Source organism: Populus trichocarpa, chromosome 10 (genome assembly GCF_000002775.5).
Source record: "Populus trichocarpa isolate Nisqually-1 chromosome 10, P.trichocarpa_v4.1, whole genome shotgun sequence".
NCBI lineage: Eukaryota > Viridiplantae > Streptophyta > Magnoliopsida > Malpighiales > Salicaceae > Populus > Populus trichocarpa.
In genome coordinates this window covers 12,032,690-12,059,515 of record NC_037294.2, presented here as the reverse complement: position 1 = coordinate 12,059,515, position 26,826 = coordinate 12,032,690, and the positions used below count along the sequence as shown (strand labels likewise).

The 26,826-nt window shown below is 35.2% G+C and overlaps 2 protein-coding genes and 1 long non-coding RNA gene across 5 annotated transcripts; all 3 read left to right on the top strand.

The window, feature by feature from the left end:
- The first annotated feature begins 288 nt into the window (after positions 1–288).
- On the top strand, positions 289–7,154 carry LOC7459067 (uncharacterized). 2 transcript variants are annotated; one of them, XM_024611224.2, is made up of 9 exons: positions 289–453; positions 620–1,231; positions 1,590–1,689; positions 2,224–2,280; positions 2,803–2,920; positions 4,604–4,683; positions 5,516–5,577; positions 5,690–5,783; positions 6,605–7,154. In XM_024611224.2, the coding sequence occupies exons 2-9, from the start codon at positions 852–854 to the stop codon at positions 6,659–6,661; spliced, it is 948 nt and encodes a 315-aa protein (XP_024466992.1). In that variant the 5' UTR covers positions 289–453; positions 620–851; the 3' UTR covers positions 6,662–7,154. The 2 variants fall into 2 exon arrangements, with proteins under 2 accessions (XP_024466992.1, XP_024466993.1); XM_024611225.2 differs by lacking the exon at positions 289–453 and having other exon boundaries at positions 472–1,231; positions 5,522–5,577.
- A 1,816-nt stretch (positions 7,155–8,970) lies between these two features.
- On the top strand, positions 8,971–14,092 carry LOC7459066 (uncharacterized). Of its 2 annotated transcripts, none has more exons than XR_002984116.2 (7): positions 8,971–9,520; positions 9,618–9,755; positions 9,844–9,891; positions 10,649–10,704; positions 10,795–10,896; positions 13,679–13,782; positions 13,888–14,092. It is a non-coding gene; the product is annotated as an uncharacterized LOC7459066 (long non-coding RNA). The 2 variants fall into 2 exon arrangements; XR_002984115.2 differs by having other exon boundaries at positions 8,982–9,520; positions 9,627–9,755.
- Positions 14,093–24,045: 9,953 nt separating this feature from the next.
- LOC7462625 (gibberellin 2-beta-dioxygenase 6) lies at positions 24,046–26,627 on the top strand. The gene is made up of 3 exons (XM_002315779.4): positions 24,046–24,758; positions 25,200–25,521; positions 25,869–26,627. Exons 1-3 carry the CDS (start codon positions 24,265–24,267, stop codon positions 26,097–26,099), a joined length of 1,047 nt encoding a protein of 348 aa, XP_002315815.4. The 5' UTR covers positions 24,046–24,264; the 3' UTR covers positions 26,100–26,627.
- Positions 26,628–26,826: the final 199 nt, after the last annotated feature.

The following is a 26,826-nucleotide window of genomic DNA, read 5'->3' as shown; positions in this document are numbered from 1 at the left end:
TTTCGTTTTTCTATAAAAAATTAACTAGAGAAATAATAAAATACTTTCTTCGGCGTTCTTCTTCAATAACTTTATAATTCAATATTAATAATGAAAAATATTCTTTTTTAGAACCCTCTTATTTAGATATTGATTGTTTATTTTTAGCAAATTTAAAAGATAATACCTAATCTGATTCAAAGGTAACCAATTAGAAGGAAAAGATGGTTTTTTTAGAGTGGGGGTAAAGTATAAGAGTATGTATGCGAGTGTATGTGTGTGTGTGTGTATGCATGCGAGTGTATGTGTGTGTGTGTGTATGCATGCGAGTGTATGTGTGTGTGTGTGTATGCATGCATGCATGCATGTATGTATGTATTGTTGAAGCAGGAGGGGTGAGAAGAAGTGAGAGAGAGAAAAAGAAGAAGGCAAGTAACCAATTAGGGCTTCGTCGGAAAGTAAGCCCTCAAAAAGGTAAACCATTCAATCACCCACCTTTCCTTTTTCTCTCATTCTCATTACCACACGTCCCCTTCCCTTCTTTTTTATTTTTATTTTTATTTTTAATTTCTCTTCTGTTTAGACCTTTCTTTCACATATTTTGGAGACTTACTGATAATTTTTATTTCTCTATTTTCAGCTTGGGACCAATATTTAGTTTGGGCTTTCTGTCTATTAGGGTTCAGTTTGAAATGTTCTTCCTACATCTTGGCATGTCTTTTGGTTCTTGAGCTGAAAACATGAGCTGAATCAGCTGTTTTTGACAGTGAATTTAGATTTGGGGGTGTTTTGATTCTTGATTGGAGCTCAATTAGTTTTGAAGTGGTGATGATGGTTGTTTAAACTTAAAGCCAAGAGATAGAAAGGAAGAAATGGCAGCAGAGTCTAACACAGGGTTTCACCGAGAGGGAATCTTACCTTCTGCACTTAATCGGCACGCAATTTCGTTTCAATCAGGCGCTATAAATAGCGGCTGCACAACGGATATGGTTCCCATTGGGATGGGGTCTTACTTTGGGATCAATACCAGTACTAGTAGTAGCTTGATGTTGCCTGGGAGTTTCGGCTTGATTGGTAATAATAACAGTCCTGGTGGTAGTGGAAGTGGTGGAATTATTCAAGCTCAAGCTGGAAATTCTTCTGCCTCATCTTCGTCACTTCTTGATTCCGTTCCTGGCTTAAAGCATGACGCTGGCTTGGCTGTTGAGTGGTCCGTTGAGGAGCAGTATAAACTCGAGGAAGGCCTTCACAAGTAGGTTGTTTGTTTTCAGGGTTATTGTTTTTTTCTCCCCATTTTCCATCTTAGCTGAAACTTTGTTTGCTTTAGTTATTCATTCATGTAATGTTTCTAGATCAAGAAATGATACCCTGTGTATTATTAGTTGTTTTCTAAGTTATATGGGTACTTACCCCTGACATTGTTGATGATGGTTTATTAGCTTTCTCTTGTTTTCTGTGTTTTAAAGTTTGATTTGATGTGGTTATGCTGCTACGAATTTTTACCGGTCTATTCTGATATGGTCTGGAGTTGTTGCTATCAGGAAGGATTTTACTTACTTTTGCCTTTGTAGATAATTTTCAAGCACTGATGTGTCTATTTGAATTTACAGATATGCCGATGAACCAACTATTCTGAGATACATAAAGATTGCAGCCATGCTCCGTGATAAAACTGTTCGTGATGTTGCGTTAAGGTGTAGGTGGATGATGGTAGGTCCCCCCCCTGTAGTTCATTTGGAAGCTTTTGAAAGACACCATTCATCATACTGGAAATTTTGAATTATCAAATAGTTTTTGCTCCTTTTGGCTCCCCTTTCTTGTTCATTCTTCAAATAGAAAGTATAAATGTTGTGAGACTCAACCTTCTTTTGTTGAATTTCTTGTTTCATTCGTTTCCCTGAGCCAAATCAAGCTGCTGTAGAAGATGGCATCGGATATTTATCATGCATGTAGGCTTTGGTTAGGGCTTTGGGATAATAATAATTTAAGCTTGTTAAACAAAAAAAAAAAAAAAAGAAGAAGAAGAAAAGAAAATGTGAGGGCAACTGTAGTTAGCTATTTTCTGCCTAGACAGATGGGTCTTTATGCCTTGATGTATTATCTGATGATCAGTTATCTATGTCATAAACCTTTTTCATTGGCCAATCTCATGGATCATGTGTACTGCTTGCTAAATATTTGTAGTTAAAGTTTTCCTCACATCTGCTTATGTGACTTAAAGGTAGTTATGAAAATCTTCTGCAGAGAAAGAGAAGGAAAGCAGAAGATTATAACATGGGAAAGATGATCAACAACAGGAAGGTAATCTTAGATTGTTTTGTTTTATCACATGGTTCAGTGCTTTGAGAAAAAGAAATGGTGCTTAAGTTTCAGGTTAAAGAATGTATTGAACTTCAATATTGAACTTTTACTTACCATAATTATACTTGTCCATCAAACAGAAATGTGATGCTAGGTGCTAATATAGTTACATTTGCTGCATCCATTGTTCTGGGACTTAGTTATATGGGTTTGGGTAACAATTTTGGTTATGAATGTCTCTCCAAAATGCTAAACTTATCCATGTTGTGGATTCCTCCTCCAAGTTGGTGTGTAGCAGCCGTGGCCCTTTTTTTATGGAAGCAGGAATTCTGATTTTGATTGAATTGTCATGGCTGGACAAGTGATAAAAAATCCCATTAAGTAAACTTCATGCTTACAACTTATTTATATGTAGCATAGAACCGACAATCTAAATTCTATCTTAATGGATTGAAATGATTAATGTCTTTAGGATGTAATGTTGATTGAGGAACCAGTATTCTAAAGATCATGCTTCTTCAGGATAAGCTGGTGGAATCATCCTCGAAGATGAACATGGCTGCAGCTTTACCGCAGAACATGGCTGCTTATCCTCTAATGATGCACCATATGGACCAAAGTGAACCTTTGCCTTTTGAAGGTTAGTCTTCACATTTTATTAGAAACATCTTTGTTTAATGTCTCAATTGTTTGCGTTTTCTGCATTAACTTCTGGCTCCTGTTTTGTTTCTTTTTCTATGTAACGTTGTTTCAGAATTTAAAAGAAAAACTCTTTTAAGTTCAAAACTTAAAGTTCAAACTCTTTATGTTGAATTTTGAAAAGGGATGTGGGCAAGTTTTTGCTAAGGTGAAGTTAACTTTTGAGCATCGTAGCTTTGATTCTAGCACTGTGGTTTATGGAAGTTTTTGAAAACTTCTGTGAAATCGGATGTGAAATTTCTTCACTTTGATTGGAGCATTCTTGTTCTATTTTTTGTCATGTCGCATAGCTTGATAATGTGAGACTAGGGCTATATTTTAAGGGGAGTGATAAAAGCAGGGTTGGGAGAGGTTAGAATAAACTAATTTCAGTTTTGGGAGGCTAAGAAAAGGAGTAATGTATAATTTTTCTAGAGATGAAATAATATGCAGTCACTGAGATTTGGATGAGAGCTAAAGAGAAAAGTTTCTTTTGACAGGAAAGATGCTAGAAAGAAAACATAACAGAAAAGAGCTTGGTAACTGCTATGATTCTAGAGAAAAAACTAAATTTCATTTCATTTAAAAGTTCAACATAACATGGTATCCAAAAGAGTTGTTTTTGTTAAAGAGCTTTCTTCATGGTGAAGAGATTGTTGATGACTCGAAGTCACTACCTATTTATGTGTTTTTAAGCTGCTTATGATTACTTTGTATAAAGGAATCTCATCATTAAGAGAACTTAAAGCATGAATAATACCAGTGACTAAACAATGTAAAGAACCCTACTGTTGTTGAATTGAATCATTTTTCTAATAAATGTGCTCAAAGTTGGCTGCCAAAAGCCAATAAAAAGGCTGCTAGTTCCAAGACACTGCTGGTAATGACTAGCAAGTTGGATTTTGCTTTTGTGGCTGATTACGAAATTCATTATCGGAACATTCTGAATGGCTAGGGTGTATTTTCAGGTCTTGCATTTCCCCTCGGATCTTTTTTTTTTTAACCATACAATGGCTGCATCATTTTGAGATTTATCTGTCCAATATCCATCCTGGCTGTGGATGATGTTCTGCTGACCACTTTGGCAATCTAAGCTAAGCTCAAATAAAAAGAAAAAAAAACTGGAAATTATGGATTTAACTCATGCATATAAATGGGCCTTGAGTCTCAGATGAAATTTGTGAGATACTGTACGTCATGGCGCAGACCACAGCATGACAATGTGGTGATGTTCTATTTTGGTTGGATCAAAATGCAATATTTTTATTTTTTGTGGAACAATTGAGAAACAACAACCTATTCCAGAGAAAGCATAGTAAGTGGGCAGTTATGTGATTGAACCTTTAAGAAGGTACTTGGAAAAAGTTATATTGTCAAAAGTTGGCTGCAGAACAGTTTGCTCAGTGTGGGTTATTTTCTTTCAAATCAATATTTTTGTAATGTCATAAATTGTTCAAGATTTTCTGCCTTGATGAAAATGTCTGTTTTTATCTCCTCCATTCCTCTTTTCTTTATATTCTGTTGTGTCTCGTTTTCATCATGCAGATTACACTTTGCCTTCATAACTCTTCTTTCTTTTACAAGTTCCTTGGTTGCAAGTTTATATGGTTTTATTACTATATTAATTTACCTGGGTGGGTTTCAGGAATTAGTGGGATGGCTAGACTCTTGGACCAGAATGCCCAGGCTTTTAGTCAGATCTCAGCGAACCTTTCCATATTCAAGGTGAATACTGTTAAATTTTTTCTTAAATGTTGATTTAAACAATAAGTATTAGCTGAGAGCAAGCGGATGCACATTCAAAAGATTTCAGCACTATGTGCAAAGGACATATAGTGACTACTATTTCTCTTAAATCTTCTTGAAATTTGATCCATATCCTTCAATAATTGATGGGTTGAAATCAGATGCAATGCATCAAAGACACCATCTTTTTTTATTCTAGGAACGCTGTCCTTTTCCCTTTCAATGGAACGTGCTCTTGAACATAATAGATATAAATTGGTCTTTGCAAAGATGACTTTGTGTGTTTCTGGGCTGGTTATGTACCTGCCTTGTCTTCATGGTGAAAAGAAAAAATGCATTTACGGTATAGCCCTAGAAGGTTTTGCATTGAATGGTTGCAGTTAGATACATGGGCTATTACAAATCGCACATACTTCAAATCGCATTTTTGCAACTTTGGTGGATACAAAAGGGAAAGTCTGAATATCAGAGCATGGCTGAAACTACAAAATGCCACAGTGCAATTTGATGGACCTATGCAAGTGTGCTGTTAAGCAATGCTTGTGATGACTTGCAAAACTGCTCCACTATTTATAACCATGGGTGTTCATTGGTGGGATTTTTCAACAAATCAAGTTCTTGCTGCTAATATTTGCCACTTGGTATTAGGATTTTGATATTATTTCCCAACTTTTGTTCTTTTGTTTATTTAAGAGGTCTGAGAAGCCAGTTTATGATACTGGTTCTGAACTTGAGTTAAAAGGTTTAGAGTAGCAGAAGACTAGTTGTGGTTTCTGAGGATGGATTGTTAGTTTAACATTTTCATAAACAGTTGCAGGATAACATTGACCTCCTTTGTCACACAAGGAACAACATCACTGCCATCCTGAATGAGTATGTGGATTATCAATAACTTTATTTTTGTATTGGTGCTATGAAATGCCATGCTATTTATTGTTGGCTATGAATTGCTAAGCTGTGAGAAATCCTACTTTGTATTTTGCAGTATGAGAGAGATGCCTGGAATGAGTCAGATGCCACCACTACCTGTGTCCATTAACGAGGATCTTGCAAATAGTATATTGCCCAATACAGTTCAGGTAATCCATATTCAATTTGATTTGATTGCACATTTCTGTGGATGAGTATGGGGTCTTTGTGTGTTGTTACATTAAGACTCATGTGTCAACGAGTATAAAACAAAAAAAATTGCAAGAGCAAGTCATTTGTATATTACCAATGAAGACAAATGATCTGATGACCCTGGATGATTGTTGCTATATATTTTTCCTTGGTTGTCATACATTTACATAAGGAACATATTTAAACTAAAATATCCTTTCAAATTGATGATTACTTAATTTTATAACAAATTTATGGAAGGACTGTATGGTGATCACGTACTGTCTTTCTTCCCTTTTGTGGTTCTTTTTATCTATACACGTACCTCTTTAAGTTGTTTTAGCAGATCCTGTATGTGTTTTTATTTTCCTCTTCCTAGGAGTCCCCTCCACGAAATATCTTTTTTTTAAGCTACCTGTGGCCTGAACATGCGATGCAGATTTCACTATGTTCTCCTGTCATAATGTGTTATTGTATCCACTGCTTATCTTGGTGTTTTTCAGTCTTTTTTGTCCCATTTATTTCATCTACTTCCATCCTTGCACGGGCTGATATTCTGAGGGCCCCAATTACTTTGATGTACTCACCTCATTCTGTTAGACAATTTGAATCTTGGTGGTTGATAGAGGATCGATCTGCTTCTGTTAGGCAGTCCGGCCTGGAACATTTATCAGGCATTAGACCTATGATTGTGCTTGTGCTGGTGCTGGTGCTGGTGAAATATCATTGTTAGATAAGAAAGCTTTTGATCAACTGTTTTTCTTAATTTTGGTTTGTTTTGTTTCCCTTGTATCTCTAGTCAATGATGTTTGGCTCGCCCTCTGGAATCCAACGGAAGCAGGAGCCAAGGTGCTGATGGAGAATTCTTGAGGTCGATTTGGATTTTATCTGGTCTGTGCAAGTACAGAAATTTTACTACTGTATATGTTAAGCAGCTGGTAGGAGGCCATTCTTCCTTTTGTTTACACAGTCATCACACTTATGGGTCCCCACAATGGAGAAATTTGTAGAGATCCCATTTTTGGAACCTGAAATGTTTACCTCACCAGATATCAAGCCCAGGCACCGGATAATAAGAAACACCAAGTGCCCGTTGCTCCTTGGCTCCAGGGAGAGAATCTCTAACCTGATCACTGTTTTTTAGATGAATTTTGAGTTAAAAGTTTCCTGTGTACAAATTCATGAGATAAGTGAACCTTGGAGTGGAATATCCGGTGCTTAAATTATAACTACTTTTTAGCATGTTATCTTGTTGCCACCCTTCATGTACCCTATTAGACCGATAAATGATGCTTGATCCCGTTGATCTTTCCTTTTTCTCTAACGAGATGCGAAGTAATTCTTCTCAATGCCATGTTTAATCCTTTCTATTTTTCAGTTCTTCTGTTGACATTACTAGTGAAAACACCAGGAGAGCTGAAACAGGCAGGAGACCATTTCCCAAGAAGGATAGCTCCGAGTAATTTTATGTTGTTCGGTGAGTGAGTCAGGGGAGTAATTAGTAAATTTTTATTAATTAGTTTCTGAATTTACTTTTTTTAAAATATATATATACCAAGTAAGAGAGAAATCTAAAAATATCCTAAACCGATTGAGTACTATTTTTATACATTGTGAAGCAATCCTCGGGAAGCTAGCTCAATGAGACTTGAGTAGTAGTACTATCTAATAAAAGTCATCTTATCCTCGGTAAACTCTATTAAGGTCCTTCAAAAATTGCTTATAATGGTTAGCCCCGCAACTATTTTGATCTTGTTAATATAGTCCCTTGTCATTTAATTTGTCAACGTGACCATTCTACTTCATGATTTTGTGTTGAGAGAAACATCGAGGGCTAGTTTGGTTTTTTTTTTTTTCATTGTATATATAATTTAAAAAATTACACTTTACATGATCATAGCCATCTTTGGAATAGTAAGGAACTAGTTGAAATGATTGGTCACAGTCATCCACTTCAGCAAACTAGAGGATTTGGCAGAAATGGAAAACTGGAGGATTTGGTCGACTCGGCCGTCTCTGAGTCAACTGATGGCTACACTCCAACCCACACCCAGTCCACACTCACTAAGAATTTGGTGGCGTTGAGAGTCCGTTTGACAGTGATGGGTTTAGAGATTTGACTAGAAAAACCCTAACAAAAAATTCCAAATTGATTTTCATTTGTTATTGTAATGGAGAGAAAGGGAGGTGACCGGAAAAACAATTGACATGGCATCTGATAATTTTTTTTTGTTTGAATTTTTATTTATTTATTAACGTGGGTGTCCGGGTTAGTTTACACGTACATCAACTAATCTTATGAACCCTGAAGTTAACGACCATGTAAACTTCCAGTAACTTTAAACTTTATAGGATTCAAACTGATAACTTGTAGGAAGTAAATCTAGAACTTGACTAGTTACATTATATTTTTTAATGTTTGTTTGAAATTTTAACATGATGAAAGATATAAATTATAAGATATGATCTTTCAAACGTGAAAGCAAAATAAAAATGATCAAACTAAAAGCTCAAGTAATTTTTCAAAAAAAAAAAACTGAAATATTTCAAAAAAAAAAAACTGAAATAGGGAAGGGAGAGAAACATAGATTTTTGAAAATTAGTTTTTCTTTTTTAAGTTTTTTAACATAAACTTGGGGTTGGTTGGTGTTTTTGTCCAAAAAGTGTAAAATAAATATTATAAGAGAAAATATGAATATAAAGGAAAATTAGCTTAATTTGTTTTGAACCTTAATTTGTCTTTACAAATTTAATTGTTGTCATTTGTATCTAAATATAGGATATTTTTAATCTATTTTTTTTAGATGTTTTCATCCAAATTGAAGAAAATATAAATGCATTTTATTTTATTCTAGAAGTAATTATTAATAATTATTTCACAAATCGAGAAAGACACGTACAAACACAAAAGAAAAAAAAATCATGTATTTCATCTAAATTTATATATATTATGGGTTTATACCTCTCTTATAAAAAGTGGCTATTAGTATCTATATTAATAACGATGGTAAAACCCAACTTAATTTATTAAAATAATAAACATGGTTTTTTTAAAAATATCAAATAATGATAAAAACAGAAACATCTGGCTTCAATGATCCGTTTAAAGAAACCCATATACTTATTTGAAAAAAAAAATAAAATCAATTCGCATACTGAATTGAGAAAACCCTAAAGTCAGCTTGTTCACGTTAATGATTTTCAAGTTTCTTCAATCCAGTACATGGATCGGGACAACAAGAAAATATTAGAACTGTCCACCATTTTTAAATATAATCTTTTGTGGCTATAAAAAAATGGTTTTAATTTCATAAAATTATTTATTTAAATATAAGGAATGAAAACATGGTATGCTGATCTGGGGTGAAAGACATCAATAAATGCAATCAAAACCAACGTTGTTACTACTTGTTAGTATTATTATCCCTAACAGCAGTAAGAAATATGGTGGAGAGACGGCGGGAGCTGACGTTTCACACTTCCCGCTGTTGTTGGTGGGTGGGTACGCGCACTTGATTTTTGCCTCATCACGACTATCCATACCGGCCGCTGTGATGCTGTGCTGGGAATTTCAAAGGAGGAAGTGTCGACAATGTCTGGTTCTCACAGAAGGAGAAGGAGAACTGGAGAAGTAGGAGTAAAGAAGCTCTTTAAGCTTGACTCCTTAATCGCAAAATCGCACGCATTGTTCTTCTTGTATCCATCCAATCACAAGGTAAAACCTAAAAAGCTTCAGCTATCCACAATCCATTGCTGCTTCTCCCTTTTCTTCTTTATTTCGTTTCTTGAATAATACAAAAAATAATAAATAGATTTTACAGAGTGCTGCGTCTCTCGGAGCCATGGTTAGTTTTGCCCTTTCTATAATTTTTACATGGAGGTTCTTGAGAGCAAGAAAACTCATCATCATCAAGAATTAGGATCTGTGTCAGTTATCCACTTCTTCAAAGGTGATGAAGGTCTTTTCTTTTCTTTTGCAACAGTTTCACATTTTCCTTCTTTCCCTTATTTATTTATTTTTTCTCTTTTGGTGTGTAGCTCCCGCTGCAATAAACTGTGCAAACGAAATTAAATGGTGGTCGGAAGGTGAGATTGAATGTCCTTTTGTTTTATTCATATCTTCTTCTCTGTTTTGTGTGTGGGTTTTCTTTCTTGCTTCGATTACCTTAATTAATTTCCACTGAATTGAATAAGTTGATGTTGGTCGGCAATTTATTGTTTGATAATGTTAACACCTACCCAATGAATTAGTTAAAGTTGGCATTTTTTTGTAGAAATTTAATCCTACTTCTCGTAGATTTTTTGGATTCTGTAGTGGAGCTTGCAGGAAGAAAAACAAGAAGGAAAAGGGAAGGAAAAGGAAGAAGATCTATAATTATAAGAAAATAATTGAGAAATTTGAAGAATTGTCTTGGTTTAGGGAATGACTCGAGCTTTCGGATTTTTCTTATGGAGTTTGTGTTTTATGGTTGCTAATTACTTAAGAAAAAAAAAAAACTAAATTGGTCTGGTAACTGGTAATAAAAAAACAAAAAAAAACAAAGAGTCCAAATGAGAGCATGTGGATGGGAATCAGGAAACTTTGCTGTAAATCAATGTAAATGAAAAGCCATTATGTTATATTTGCTATATAATTCTAGAAATGTTATGGAATGTTAGCACATGGGGATTAAGAAATTCAACCTCTTGCATTGTTTTATCCAATGATTACCAATTACATCAAAAAGAAAGTCTTTACATCTGGTTTGGTACGTGGTCCGAATTACAAATTCAGAAGGGTTCCATTGTTTTTACTGATAGTCATACAAAATCAGAAGGTTTATTGCATGCTTTTCTTGTGCAGATGACTTGTTGATTACTGGGAGTTATTCTTGAAGAAAGCAGTCCTGATGACTTCAGGTCTATTCCTGTGTTTTGTTGGTGACTAAATTAGTTCTTGAGTGCAGTCAAAAGGAGCCGAAACTGATGCCAGATGATATGCTTTTGTAGGATCAGGTAACTGTCAGGGAATCTGTGGTGGATGTGCTGTCGGAAATAAGTAAATATTGTGATATCTATCTTATGGAAAGAACTCTTGATGATGAAAGTGAGGTAAGTAGTAAATCATGGTCATCTTGAAATCCATCTGGTATCATTTCATCAAATAACCAGTTGATGTATGCTGATTGTTGCATTAGCTTTGTGTTTTGCATTTCTATAGCAGAATCTGGAACTTATTAATTACATTGATTTCCTTGAAATCTAACATGGGTATAATAGTTTCTAGTAGTGTCAATTGGAGATGCACGAGTAACTGGCTAACTGCCTTTAGGACTTATATTACCCTAGCAGAGGAATGTGAAAGAAACTGCATCCTTCTTATATTACCCTAGCAGAGGAATGTGAAAGAAACTGCATCCTTCTCATTTTCTTTTTTATGAAGTTTTCAAACTAACATACTCTCTTCTGACCAAGGAAACTTGGAGAATGGAAAACTGCAAAAGTTCCAAGTTGGTCAATGGATTCCGTATATCTATTAACAAAATTATATATAACAATGCACTGTCAGTACAGACTATGAAAATCAAACTCCTTAATTATTGCTGTAATGGGCACAGAATAGAAGAACATTGACTATTGTAAGGGTTTAGCTAACTAGTGAGAATAATTGAAATTTTCATGTATTCTTTCTTTATCCACCTTTTGGTTTAATTTTAGTTGCTGGTGGCCAAGGTTCATTCTCTGAAAATGGAATTTAAGATATGAAACTGGATTTTGATTTTCTTCCATGACATAAGATGATAAATTGGCTATAAGATATTTCTCGTTATTGTCCCTCTTTTATTTGTATCATATTTCCAACACCTTTCTATTATCCTTGTTTTACCTTGTTGAACGCCATGTTTCAAACTACTATAATACTTTTATTTTACTTTTGAGAAAACCAGGCGCTTGTCCCCTCCTGCGATTGTCTGCGTGTTATATCATATACATTACAGCTATTATACCCTTAGATTGGCAGTGAATAAAAATTCTACTGATTGATGGTTCATTTGAAGTGGGTCCCAAGAGTGAAAATTCAATTAGAAACGAGGTGAAGGGATTCTTCTGATAAATTATTGACTGGTAGATGGCTGGGAGTACTGGTGTTGCATACAACTCATAAAACCGCTAAATGATCAAGATGTGGGCTTACTTGATGGACCCTGATGTGTGCCTATCGTGACAAATCTCTCCAAAGCATTCTATTTACTAATATTATTTTTCCTCCCGCAAATGTCTTAGTGTATGTGATGATAATGACAATTAATGATGTTAAAAATCAATTCAATTTTTATAAGTTGGATGGGTCTCCGTCTCTAAGATGGTTTTGCAATATAACATTGTATAACTGTAGATGTGTTGGTGTGAATGAGTGGGGTTGCATTCAAGTTTGGCCCTCAACATGTAGAATGGGGAAAAAAATGATTCCTATAGTCAGCCTAGGCTTGTTTTACAGAGTGAGAGTTACTGATATGTAGATCATGATTTTTCAATTTTATATTTTTACCATAGCTTTCTAAAAGATTTTCATGTACTCGACCTAGAGAACCTTACCTAGGTTTTGTCCTATATTCTTTTAGGAAAAGTCTATACAAACATGAGTTTTATACGTAGTTTTAAAACAAACTGATGTGGCAAGTGACTTGTGTTACTACCACTTGCCAGAAGCCAAGTGTTGACATTTTGTATTAAATGCTTTCTCTGCGGTATGTAAGATTTTTTTGTGTACAATGTTTCTATTTGTATAGCATTACTTCTTTTTTTTATGTTGTCATACTTTCGAGAGTATTTTTTCATCAAATACAACTTACAGAGGTTGCATGCCTTAATTGTCAATGCCTATTCTAAATTATACGAGAATTAAAAACTCCAATTTAGTTGTCTGTATATAAATATATATACACCCATGTACCCATATGCATCTAAATTTTTCTTTCTGTTTTATTTTAGTTATGTTAACTTTCATTGAAGGTTTATTTTAAACCTTGGTGGCCCGGGAAGCCAATGCTCATGCAAAATTATTTATCTTGTGCAAATTTTATGAGATTAAGATAAAATTATAATGTATAACATTATAATTTTATTAGTCTCTTACCTTCTATTGCTCTTCCTCCCTTTTAGTTTAAGTCCAATGCGCGACTTGTTAATATGTGATGTTGATATAATGTATAACATTTGAGCTGCTTTTGCATGAATAATTGCATACTTCTGAACATCATATGAAAATCAGGAATGTTGTAACTTACATGAATGGTTAAAGATCAGGCAAATTCTTTGGTTCTCCTTATAAATAACTCAAGGCAAAAGAAGCTGATTTGGAAGAGGCTTGGCCTGGACCCTGCTCATGTTTAAGCATGGACGGGCGCACTTTGGACCATAGTGTAGTTTGATTCTCTTACCCTAGTACATACCAATTTCTTGCATCCTTCAAATCTAGAAACGCCTTCTCTTCGTTAAAATGCAGAAAGTTTAGTGACCTCAAAATTGAATTCTAAAAAGTTTTAAGTTTCAAAGTGTTTGTTATTTGAGTTTTAATCAAATATACTGAAGCACCTCTCTTCGCTCATCAAAAACTAAAATGTCTTTCTGACCTTACACCACCAAAATAAGGATCAATGGACAGATTTCCAGTGGTAGCCTATGCCAAGTCAAACTAAGGTTGAAGCTGACCTGCTCTTTAGCCTGTTCAAGCTTGGTTATAGCTGTTGAGTTCAAACTGAACTGAACTCAAGCTTCTTCTGGCTGGTCCTGCATATAATTGAACTGAACCATGTATGATTTATTAATTTTTTTTTCTCTCTCCAAAGTATGAATATATGAACCTGACTCGAACTCATTATTGTTTTTGTAGGTCCTATTTTATAGCATGGAGAAGAACGCATATCTTCTTTTGTGCGTCAATTGGAGCCAGATTGGTGTTTGGAAACAAATCTAGATATTCTTTTTCAGTTAGCTGTAAGTATTTCATTGCATTAATCATTTCCAGGATACGAACTTGGCTTGTGCTTCCAGTTATGTGCTTTCTTATATTTTCTGATTTGTCTTTTTTTCATGTTGCAGAAACTTGCTGACATCGGCTTTACATTTCAGCCATTGGATCAGGTATTGCCTCAGGATCCAACATAATTACCTCAACAAGTATTGAATCCTACTTTCTGATGACTTTTGCTTAGATTGTAAATCTTCAAATACTAACTCCTATGTAAGGAAAAAAAACATTGAGAAAAGAAGGGAAATGAATGAGAGATTGGAATATTTTTTTTCAGTTTCCGGCTAGTTTGAATTTAGTGGTATGCACATCATCCATTAACGCTTAGTTGTTTGCTCCATGTTGCTCTTTTCTTCCCCGGATTTTATGGTGCATGTATGATTTAAACATTTCTTTCTCAATGAGTCTTATGATTGGACTCCTAGTTTTTGTTTTCATGGGTATGGATCTTAAAAGTATCCATTTGTAGAGCCAACACTCATCGTTTAGGGTTTAGTTTTTGAGACACAATGGATAGTGAATTTGTTCTATGTCGAAGGTGGAGAGGATCAACTTCAAGAAGTATGAGCTTGAGGCTCTATTTTCTTTGAAAGGTGGCAAGATGGAGTGGAGATTCCGAGAGTTGCTGCGAGGTGTTGGGAGTTGGGACTTCTTTTTTAAGTCTTTCACTTTGGTTTTACCACGGAGGAGTTATGTCCAACAGTGGAGAAATTTTGTTATTTGCTCAATGTTCCTAATTCAAGTGAGGTTGTTTGCCCATCTCCTCTGGACGACGTCAACGACTCAGCTCCAGCTGAGCTCTTTGGGTTAAACCGCGGGAAAGTTTTGGATATGATACAAGGTTGTAAGATTAGGCCTGTGGGCCTAGTGAGAACAACCATGGATACCAGGTGTCTCGTGAGCACAACCATGGGCCTAGTGTATTTAGCCTTTTAATTTGTTTTCTATTGGCATAGTTTCCAAAGCTTGTCCGGGTTTTTTTTTTAAAATTGTTGTTATAAAAAATGAATTTAAAAAAAAATTGATGTATTTTTAAGTTTGAAAAGTAATATTTAAAAGTGTCAAAGATCATCTTTTAATATTATAAATATTCATATAATAATATTAAAAAATTAATTTAAAAAAATATATTCGTATAGTTTTCATTTAATTTATTATAAAATAAAACTTCATAGTGTTTCTTTTTAATATAAAATATACATCATTTTCTTTTTCATTTATTTACAAACTACACATTGTTTATCTCTTCAAAACTCATCTCTCTGTTCCCCCTCTAAATTTAGTCGATTTCTCTTCAAGTTAGGTTGGTTTTTTCTTCTCTCTTGCTTCGTCATTGGCGATTAATGGTGTTGCTTCAGTTGGGCTTGGTCCATAGGTGTGGATGGCTCGGTTTTGGTGTTGCTAGTGAGTTTAGTGGGGTTACTGGACATTGGAAGTGGGTTTTGTGCTAGTGGCAATATTCCTGGTTTGAGCGTGGTTGCAGATGGGTTTGGTTGGGGAGTGGTTAGTGGTTCAGGTGGGCTGTGAGGTCAGTAGTGTGGGGTCTGGCGGTGCTGTACAAGTCAGGTGAATCTCGAGAAAAAGAGAGGATATGAGGTTCAATGGTTGTTGTGGTAGTGTGGAGGAGAAGGTTGATTCGGTGATAATAGGTTATGGACATGATGGTGGTTGTGTTGTATGATGGATTATGACTACGGGGCTGTGGATGGTTTTTTGTTCGGTACTGGTGGTGAGGATGAGGGAAGGGGTTGTTGACAGGCGATGGCGGACTAGTGATGGTGATGATGGTTGGTTTTGTTGGGTCAGTGGTGTATGTTGGTGGTGGCGTAAAGAGTGGTGCGGTGGTGCTGCTTCAGATGGGATCGGAAATTAATTAGAAGTTGAAAAATAGCAGGGGCACAAACCACTCAAACTTTTGTTCAATGTTTTATTGTTATATCCTCTTGTCAAGGACTAGCTAGTTTAGTTACAAGTGTCAATGTAATATATTCAGATTTTTTTTTCTCTTCTAAAAGCCATTGCTCTCGAATTGATTATTGAAATTAAAACAAAATGCTACGAACTAGAACTTTTTAATTTACTAAATCCGTGCGCTCTACAAGTAGCTCTAGTATGTAAATTATTATCAATTATATCAACGGTAACATGCAAGCTGGTATAATTTCTTAAAAGTGAGAGAGAGATAAAATCGAAAGAAAAAAAATGGCTGTGGGATTTGCATGAATTTCATGTAAAAAACTCAAAAAGATAACTTTTTTTTATCTGGAAACCTTAATTTTAGAGCTTTTCAATCTTTTTTCATTAACTTCTATGCCAACACAGCTTATTTAACCAAATATATTTGATTGCTAAGGACCACTACGATCACAAAAAGCTAGGGTTACAGGTGAGGACAGCCTCTAAACCAGACATAAAAACTCGTTTTCCTTTGCCTCATGCTTCAACATGTCTCCGGTGCATGCAGTGCACAGAGTTGGCAAGCCTACACGGGATCTCGTGCCGATAGGTGCAAAATGTGAGATTTGAACAGGTGCTACCGTATTCCAACTAATTAAACTACAAGATTTTTTTTCTACTAATTATCTAAAATGTAAACAGGAATTGTGCTTTTCACCTTCCAAAGAACTCCATACATCCCGATTAGACAAACAACACCACAAATCACAGGCATATGGAGCACAGGTTTTTTTTTGGAGAATCTCCTTTTTAAGACCTTTTTTTTTCCATCCTTGAGCACATCAGTTGAGCTGCTTGCAATCACTTTCTGTCACACACAAGAAAACACAAATTGGAAATCATTAATTTGTAGCTAGCCTTTTCTTTTCGCGCACAAGCTAGACTGAAATCATCATGTCAATCATAAATGATGCGGTGTCTCTTTTGACCCCGAAAAGGTTCCTACGCTAGCTGCATGGTGGGAGGCATGCACAATAACAATGGGACAAAAATTATTCTCAGAAACTTGCTTCTCGTGAAAAAGGAATAAGTGCACGTCCGGAAGGTATAAGCAATCAGTGACAAAAAAACGAGGTTTGTTTTTTAAAACTAACATATGCTAAAAGATATTTGACAAACTATTGCAATTTTCATGATATTGTTTTTTTTTTATAAATAACACTACAGTTAATTATGAGTTGTGTTATTGAAAATGATGTAATCTATTTTTTTCTTAAATATAAAAGCTTCGTTGTTCGAGAAAGCATAACCATTTACAGTTTTTGATGCTATATTATTCCCAACAACATATAGATTAAAAAACTTCTAAAAAAAATCAACAAGTTATATTATTTCTAATTAATAGCATAAATTTTTGAAAATATTAAAAAAAATGAAGTAGTTACGTTGTTTCGAATAACACAATCTTTATATTTAAAAAATAATAATTTTTGGTTACACTGTTTTGAGAATATACAGGTTGCATTGCTATGTTTTTAACAGTGCAGCCCATAGATTGTGTTGTTTCTAGTAGTGCAATTTACAGGTTGTACTACTTCCAGCAATGCAACTCAAGATCTATGCTGTTTTTTTCAAACGTTTTTTAGATTATGCTAGTATGTCAAATTAAAGTGTTATGCATGCCAACAATAATGTGATATTGCACATGATGGGCCACACTTACAGTTGCTCCTATGGCTTTGAGTGCTGCAATTCCTTGCCGATGCATGGTTCAAGCTATCGTTTGGCATATTCCCGCCGTAAACTTTGTTCCCCAATAATTTGTTCGAAAACAATCTAACCTCACAAACCACCCCCTCTACCTCCTTTCTAGCTCCCACTTTCTCTGCGAACCAACTTTGTCAAAGAAAAAGTTAACAGGAGAAACTAGGCTTTGCCTTCTTGTTGGGAGGGGGGGCACGTATCCTGAGAGGGTTTTTCTTGATTCTGACACCCCCACTTGGGAAATCCAAATTCCACCCCTAGGCCACAAGAACTATATCTATAGTGACATTAAATTTAATATAGCATTTTGGGTTGACTTTGATCTCTGTTGTGAAAAATAGACCAGAACGTTACATATTCCTTACTGAGAAAGCAACTTGTTAATTTGGCTGATCTTAGGAGATCGATAAAATTAATAAAGAAGGGCAACTAATAAGCTTTGAGTTAGTGAATCTTAATAGGCTTATTTTGTCTCAAATGACGAATATATATATATATCTGTTTACAAGTAAGAAACAAGAAATGGTTTCAAAACGGCCAGGAGCAAGCTCTCCAAACAGAAAAGGTTCACGTCCAAGGTATATATATTTTGTAATTTTATCGTATGAACTTATATGCACATGCAAACAATTAAGCGTGAGCATCGTATTATAATGACCGAATGCTTCTGAATGGCACAAGCAGACAGCCCCTCACCCACTCGGTCAAACGACCACCCATTTTTATTTAGTTAATTTTGATGCCTTGTGGATCGAACAGTTTAGTCGAGTTCGAAACTGTGATATTCTTATTTGATATGAAGTAGCATATTTATAGCACTTAATCACGAACAGGCAGTGGTTTAATTATGGCGTAATCACAGTTAGGTTAGGACGAAAGTGTTATTAGTCTGTAATAAGTAATTGGATTGGTAGAGACACGGTACTACGCCCATGTCGTCAAGAAAAGAAAACATATATATATGGTCGGCAGCACACCACGTCAAAACACGGTTAAAGTGTCCAAAATTCAAGTCTCGGGACTCTTCTGGGCGGCACGATGTCGATCACTTGTCCCTTTTAACTTGGAAAAAATCGTACGTGCAGCTAATATTGCTGATTCTGGGCACCCAATAGCAGCTAGCTGCTGTAGTACTTGAGAGAAAACCGTGTGAAGAACGTGTTCTTTCATGTATTTTCCTTAGTCTCCTCCTGCAACTTGATTGTGCTAGCTCCCATGATAGTACTATTGTGCGATGGTAACCATGTGTGAGTTCCTTCTAAGAAGTCCCTCTCAAAATAACATCCCTCTACATGGTGCGAGTAGAAAAGGGTTTTGTAATATTGCTAATTTCGTCAGTAGTTTATGTAATATTTTTTTAAAAAAAATAAATAAACAAAACAGAATAAAAAATTAAAAGAAATAAAACTAAATAAAAAACCAAAATTTTATTACTAATTTAAAAAATATTAGTTTGAATACAATTTATCTAAATGACAGAAATTGTAGGAGGATGGAGATCTTCACTGGAACTAGGCTGGTGACAAGGTTGACCAAATAGACTACCGACGGTTGACAACAACTTCTCATACAATATTGTTATCTCGGACTGAAGTTGAGTCATCTCAACACTAAGTCGAGTCGTCTAAGCCTCAACTTGTTCTTGTACAATCGCTTGGATGCCCGGAGATCGGGAGCTCAAACCTGATTGTGAGGAACCAGCAGTCAATACACTACGGTTTGTCCATATATCATTGGTCGTAGTGTTTGAGATACCATAAATCTGATTTCTATTAGATCCATCGAACAATCCAGCCTTCAACAAAAAATCTAGATCGAGTTCTGGATGGTTCGAAGGATCGTTCTTATATCTTTCCTGCAATCGAGTGTTATATATTTCTTGAAAAAAAAGAAAAAAAATTGCTAGCGAGTTTAAAAAAATATTATCTTAAGAAAAAAACTCTTAAGTCATTAGTAGAAATACAAATTATATCATGTTCAAAGCATATCCATAAAGGAAACACAAACTCTTAAGTCATTAGTAGAAAAGTAATTATGCATTCTTATATGTAGTGAAGCTAGCTTTGAGCTTTATGACGTATGATCCATCATAAACTCTATATTCTTACGGTGAAAAAACAAAAGTTTATCCATTATATCTTTCATGTTGTCCTTTGTCTTCTCTTTTACATCCATTATCGTGTTAAAAATATCTTCAAACATGTTCTTTTTAATACGTAAGGCGTCTAAATTATGGTGGAGGAGATTAGTCTTCCAATAAGGAAGCTCTAAAAAATACTTTGTTTAACCTAGTTGTGGGTCACACCAAAACTAGAAAACTTGTGCTTACCAAATTGAAAATCAAACACAGTGCCTTATACTGCGAGACAACATCATACAATTATTCACTCAATGATACCGGCGGTTCAACATTCCTTTCAACTCCACCTACAAAGAAGTAATTTTTTTTCTTTATGTATTTGTGATCAGTTGGCAAGAATCTTCGGTGGCAATAAAAAAAAATACATTTTACCACCATTTGTTAAGGTGAAGGCTTTGTTATTTTTCATATAGTATGGACATGTTAGTTTTTCATGCATGCTCCAACCAAAAATCATCTCATACACAGCAATTGATAGTCCATATTAAAATTGCCTTCATCTGAAAATTTATTTCCTCGAGACACCATACGTCAAAGTCCCGAAAGACTACAATTGTTTCGACTCATCAATCAATAGTCAAAGACAAACATCTATATTCCTACATGAACTATTAAAACTGGATACGACTGTAGATAAGAACATGAATTTTAGCCTCATACATATCCATGGTGGTAATTTGTAAGTCGTGGGTATCACCGGTAATAAGAATATGATGCAGCAAATGGATTGAATTTGTTTGTACATAACCCAACACATACGTTTCGTGGTTCCATTGAAAACTGAGGATGTATCCTATTTAATTGCTTCTAAGTTTCACCATTAAAATGGTGCATCATGACTCCATCAACCGCTTTATATGAATGATGTCATGTTATATGCTCAATAGTTTTTGGAGACATGAATAACATTTGCAGTTTAAGAGTGATAGGAAAGTATCTCATTTTTTTATGAGCGACAAGAGACTTTCCCCTGTCAGTTTTGGGTTTATACCAAGTATGCCCACAAGTTCTACATTCGGTCAAATCTACATTTTCTAAGTAGTACAATATGCAGAAGTTTAAATATATGTCAATTTTTTGGTATTCTAGGCTAAAGGATTTCATCATGGATTTAGCAGCATAGAAGCTCTCTTTCAGCCTAATCCCTCCAGGTAAAATTCTTCTCGCCTATTTGATGATTTTGTCATAATCAGCCTAACTCAGCCAATGATTTGACTTGATGGTGAACACATGTACAATGACTGATAATTTACTATGATTTGTGCATCCATCTCATAATAGTATCTCAGAATCTTTCAAAAGACCAAAAAAATGGTTGTGTCTACATTTGATTCCTCATCGACGATTGAACATTCATTTATATCATCTTGATTCATTCTTATTACATTCATAACCATACTCCTATAACGATTACTATTATCATCTATAACTCCATACACATTGTTAGAACTAGAAGTTAACATAATCATCTTTTCTATCATGATCTTGTAAGGAACATATGGTTCTTCATGTGTAAACGAACACAAGTATTTCTCCATGAAATTTTTTTTATAGAAGATGCATCATGACAACATCAAGATCAAGAAACTTTTTATTTTTACACCTCTTACATGGACAACTAATATCGCATCCACTAATATTTTTTGGATTAAATTGCGTGTAATTAATAAAATTATCAACTCCATTATACAATAATTCATCTTGCGCAACCTTTCGAGTGAAACTCAATACATCCAAGAATGATCATCTATTGCTTATATGAAACCTATATAGAATATTGATGAAAATATGTATTAATTAGTAATGTGAATTAAACAAATTATTAGTGCCCGCCTAATATTAGCTATCATTGGTTTAACTCAAACTTATTCAATCTATTTTAATAGTACCCTTAAATCATTATTAATTTTCTTAAAAAAAATTCAAATTCCTCCAAATTTACCTAAATTTTCAACTTAACATAAAATTGATAAAATATGAAACATATCCATCAAATAAGTCATTATTTATTTCATTATAAAACACTTAAGTTACAAAATCAAACTCAATTTCATTAAATGACAAACAAATATTATTTTTCAAAATCTTAAACAAACTTTTAAAATGTACAAATCATACATTCATACAACAAATCTCTATGGGAAAAAGCTATAAAACAAGTAAACACACAAACAAACTACATATACTACATCAAAATGCCAAAAAAAATGAGTTTCAACAAAAAAAAGGGTAGTTTTGCTTACTTGACACGGTAAATCTTCAAAAAAAAAAAAAAAACTTAACTAGAACAAGAATGCTAACAGATTGAGTGTTAAAATGTCCGGATTTGTAATGATAGGAGCTTGATTTGTGAAAAAATAAGAGGGTGTTGTGTGTTGTTTTTTGCTGAATAGAAAGGAAGAATAAGAAGAAATGGGGGAGTGGAAGAGGGGGGTCATCTGTCAAGTTATAACTTAAATATTACTGATGGATTCACCGACATGTATTATCGATGGGCATGTTTTCTCAATAATTCCATCTATAATAATGATATGTTTTTTTTTTATTCCTTCATTTCTAATTGTAATTCCTTCGGCAGTCACCGACAAAAATTTTCCATCAGTGACTGCTGAGGGAAATGACGAGATAATATTCTATTGGTAAATTAAAATCAGGTTAGAAATATATATTTTTATTTGATTTTTTTTTCAAATAATCAAATATATATGTCTGGTCAACTCGGTAATTTCATAATGCAATGTTATAGCGATGATTTAAGATTATGGTTGCCCTTCCCCGGATTGTATCTAAAGACACCGCGGGACATTATCATGACCCGGTGATCAGACATAACTAAAAAGACGTTTGAAGTTTAAGAAACATTTGTTGCTGTTTTTTAACCACTTTTGATTTTGTTGAAAAAAGAGGTGGAAAGATTCTAATAATCATCTCTTTTAATTTCCTGATACCGCGACACTCCTCTGTTGCTTCTTGGAGTTTACTTAAGAAATAGAGACATGATGAGGCATGCATGCCACCATTTTTTTAAAAAAAGAAAATATTTAGATGCTCTTACAAGCTTTTAGCTATTAACATTACAGTTCATCCCTCAAAGTCCTGTTAAAGTGGATCATTCACGTCATAGCTATGGAATTTACTTGATCTAGAATTTGAACTCCTATGATTAATTAGAGAGACTCTTTTTTTTTTTTTTTGGGGGGTGATATTCTCTTATTAAGCTTCTCACCATTGACATTAAAGTTCATAGCTCAATTCTATCCAAAAAAGATTATCCATATCAAAACTAGGAGATAAACGAGCATCTTATCATTCATATCAAAACCATGAGATTCTGAAAATTTAACCCCACATAATCTAATTTAAAATTTGAATCCAAGTGATGAAGGAGACCATAAACGAAAGATCACATGGAAATATTTTATATGGGGTGCAATAGAATAGTTTAGCAATAATTAGGGAGAGGACTGAGAGGAATATATTATAGGCCAAAAGCTTTAAGGTTTAGCCAATTAGCAAAAGGAATTGTGAGTTTAGCAGCTATTCAATCAAATCAATATGGTCTTGATGCGATATCACTTTTATCTGCTTGCTTTGCTCTTCTTCTTTTTTATTGTTTCGTGGGTGTATTTTGAAGGATATTGTCTGAGTTGATTTTTCGATTGCCATGCCTCATCTTAAAGTAAGTGAGGAGAGGAGCATGGCTACAGAGTTTTTTTGGTTGTTGAGTTGCTAGATCCATTCACGGCTCTGGTCCTATTTCAACTGGTAAACGGGAAACCGAGGCTAAAAAATGTTGAAAAAGATGATGTCCTCCTTTTTTCTTCATCTTCTTTTATATATATATATATATATATAATATCAACAAATAAACACACAAACGTGTGGGAGAAACTCATTAAGGACTTACTGTGCACGCACCATGCTCCATGAGCCACGAGCCAGGCAATCGCTAAATAGTTGAGGCATGAGCAATGCTAGAGACCTGCTCTCTCTTCTACTTGCTTCGAATTCAAGGCCTGCTGCCTCTTCTACTTTGCGAATTGTTGGAGCAAAAATAATTAGCTAGATTTGAAAAGCTTGTCTTCTCCCCTAATTGGAAATGACTAATTGGGAATACTTTTCTACACACTTCTGAAGTTTCCTCTTTTACTAATGGACTTGAATTTATGAACAGTGCAACTGTTTGATTTTGAAAAAAAAAAAGAAGGTAAATGTATGTGAAGAATTGTTTTTTTACTTTTGAAAAGTCCAAAGTAACTCCTTGTTGTCATTTGGAAAGGCAAAAACATGGAAAATCTTACAGGAAAGGGCCCCTGCCAATTAAATAAAGCACTTTTCAACAAAGTCAAAAAAAATAACCAGAAAAGAAGGAAAGAAGACAGGTTAGGTTTGGTTTCCATTCATTTTGTCACTTCCTAGTCCCTCGCTGTTAAACTTTTCTCATTTCCACCGTAGTTTTACTGTATCTTTGTTAAGACTCAGTCTCTCCCTCTCTATGACAATTCCAGAGTGAAATCCTCTATCTGTGACAACTGTCACGATTTAGGAGCTCTCCTCTTGTTCTCTTCTCTTTGTGTTCCTTGTCCTCGCCAATTCCTCCCCCTTGGACTCTCTATATAAAACGCACTTGCCACCTTTGAATCCCATCATGCACGATCTTACAAGCCAACCAATAATGATGATTGATTCAAGCCCACCTCTTCTACACCATTATGGAGAGCTTACACGCCTCCCACCCCAAATTCCTACACTTGAATGCAATGACCTCCCAAGTGGTGCTGTTGTCATGAAGGAATATTGCCAACTCCCATTGATAGACCTCAGTTGTCTAAATAGCACCATTGAAAGGGAACGGCTAGCTTGTGCTGAGGCTATATGCAGAGCTTCGTCGGAGTGGGGATTCTTCCAAGTAGTGAACCACGGTATAAGCCCCGAGCTAGTTCGGAATATGAGGAGGGAACAAGTGGAGTTGTTTCAAACACCTTTTGATAAGAAGGCTACTTGTGGGGTTTTGAACAACTCTTATAGATGGGGAACCCCAACAGCTACTTGTCCAAGGCAATTCTCTTGGTCTGAAGCTTTCCACATTCCTCTCTCAAGAGTTTCTGAGCAAGCTTGCTATGGGGAGTTTAGCTCTTTAAGGTACTACTCTATTTTCGCTATGTTCTAATTTGGTCTCTCCACCAGTTTGCCTCTAGAAATAAACTTCAACAGTACAGCTCTTGACTTGCAAAGCCTACGTCCTTGACTAGCTCTGTCATCTTTTTCTCATAGACAGTCACCAAAACTTTAACGTTTGGTTTCAATTCAATCTCAAGTCTAAAAGAGTTTCATGCGCTCTTTTCCCTACATGGTCAGGAAAATAACTTCATTTTCCCAAGTGTACAACCCCAAGCACCATGCTCTAGTCCCCGTGTTTTGTTACCTCCCACAACGTAACCAGGCAATTAAAATATAAAGTATCTTGATTAGCTTCAGAAAGCCTTCCTAACAGTCATTGAAATCACCGTTTCTTCTAAGATGCCTATGTTATTATCTGGTAGCTAGCTAGTTTCTAATTAATTTGATGACTTGTATCAACAGGGAAGTGATGATGGAATTTGCAGCAGCAATGTCAAAGCTAGCAAGGGTGCTGGCAGGGGTCCTAGCAGAAAATCTAGGCCACCCAAGAGGAGTGTTTGAAAACATTTGTCAAGAAATTAATTGCTTTCTTCGGTTGAATCGCTACCCAGCCTGCCCAATATCCTCAGAGATTTTTGGCTTAGTGCCCCACACTGATAGCGATTTTCTAACAATCCTTTCTCAAGATGAAGTTGGAGGGCTGCAACTTATGAAAGATTCCAAATGGGTGGCTGTAAATCCGAATCAAGATGCTCTTATCGTCAACATTGGAGATCTTTTCCAGGTAAAATTCAAATTCTATATTCAGTTCTCATTAGCCTGCATTTCGAAGCTAAGATTAGACAAAGTGTCCCTTGTAACTAATTAAAAAATGCCGAATTGCCTGCTTTTGTTCGTGGACGTGAACACGAAGAGTCGCAGCAACGATAATATTCTGATGATTGTTATTATAATTGTACATCAACCCAACCCTTGTGCTACCAGCCTAGTACATCGTATTTTGACATTTAATTTTTGTCCGACTTGCCTAAGCCAACCTAGTTATTGAATTTGAATTCCTAGAATATTATAAAGTTAGCATCTGATGTTGTATATGATTGTTAATTTGTCTACTGTAAATGCGAATATCAGGCATGGAGCAATGATGTCTACAAGAGCGTGGAGCATAAAGTCGTGGCTAATGGAAAAATGGAGAGATATTCAATCGCCTACTTTCTGTGCCCCTCTTATGACTCATTGATAGGCAGCTGCATGGAGCCTTCTATATACAGAGAATTCACTTTCGGAGAGTATAGGAGCCAAGTCCAAGAAGACGTCAAAAGAACGGGCCGTAAGATAGGCCTTCCAAGATTTCTACTTTAACACATGTCGTCGATAAAAAAGATGTTCAGCATTTAGGTATCAAGATTCAAAACACAACATTCGAAGCAGCTGAATAGAGAGGCAGGAAAGAACTAAACCAAGGCAGTTTGATCAAAAAGACCGAAGTCCACCAATTGTCACACATGTTCATATTGACTCGTCATTGACTCAAACAAGAAAAGGAGAAATATATATCTATATGTAACATGTATGTATATGTATTATGCATGTTGAAGTCGAGTCTGATTCCGCTAGTTTGTGCATGGATGTAGTTAAGCCCTTGAGTTTATTCTTCAGTTTGTTAAGCAGAGGCGCAGACCCGAGTAGACCATTCCAGAAATAGTTCAATAAATGGTTCAAGATCTTGTAACCAAGTGGCCCATCAACGGCCCACTCTTATAAGTGATTTTATTGCTTGGATTGACGAGCCTCCCCTAGAGGTTTGCTCTCTCCTAGTTAAGATTGTACCAATTTGTACTAGCTACCTTACGAATCTATATATATTGCTGCATATGTAGAATAGAAAAATATCGTGTTTCCTTTTCTTTTTCCTATTTTATATCATTTTTCCTGTGTGCTCCAAGGCTTAGATTATGAAAGAAAATCTAGGAGTACTGTTGTGGTAGTGGTAGAGCCGTAGAGGCTTGGACAACTGAAATTGAGATTTGCCAAGATCGCATATGCAATATGGAATATTTAGGCGTGAGGTTACCATTTCAAGTTAAAC

Coding starts and splice junctions, on each gene's coding strand:
- LOC7459067 (XM_024611224.2), top strand. CDS start 852: ATGGCAGCAGAGTCTAACACAGGGTTTCACCGAGAGGGAATCTTACCT. Junction 1,232..1,589: donor CTCGAGGAAGGCCTTCACAA/GTAGGTTGTTTG, acceptor TTGAATTTACAG/ATATGCCGATGAACCAACTA. Junction 2,921..4,603: donor TGAACCTTTGCCTTTTGAAG/GTTAGTCTTCAC, acceptor GGTGGGTTTCAG/GAATTAGTGGGATGGCTAGA.
- LOC7462625 (XM_002315779.4), top strand. CDS start 24,265: ATGCACGATCTTACAAGCCAACCAATAATGATGATTGATTCAAGCCCA. Junction 24,759..25,199: donor GGGGAGTTTAGCTCTTTAAG/GTACTACTCTAT, acceptor TTGTATCAACAG/GGAAGTGATGATGGAATTTG. Junction 25,522..25,868: donor ACATTGGAGATCTTTTCCAG/GTAAAATTCAAA, acceptor TGCGAATATCAG/GCATGGAGCAATGATGTCTA.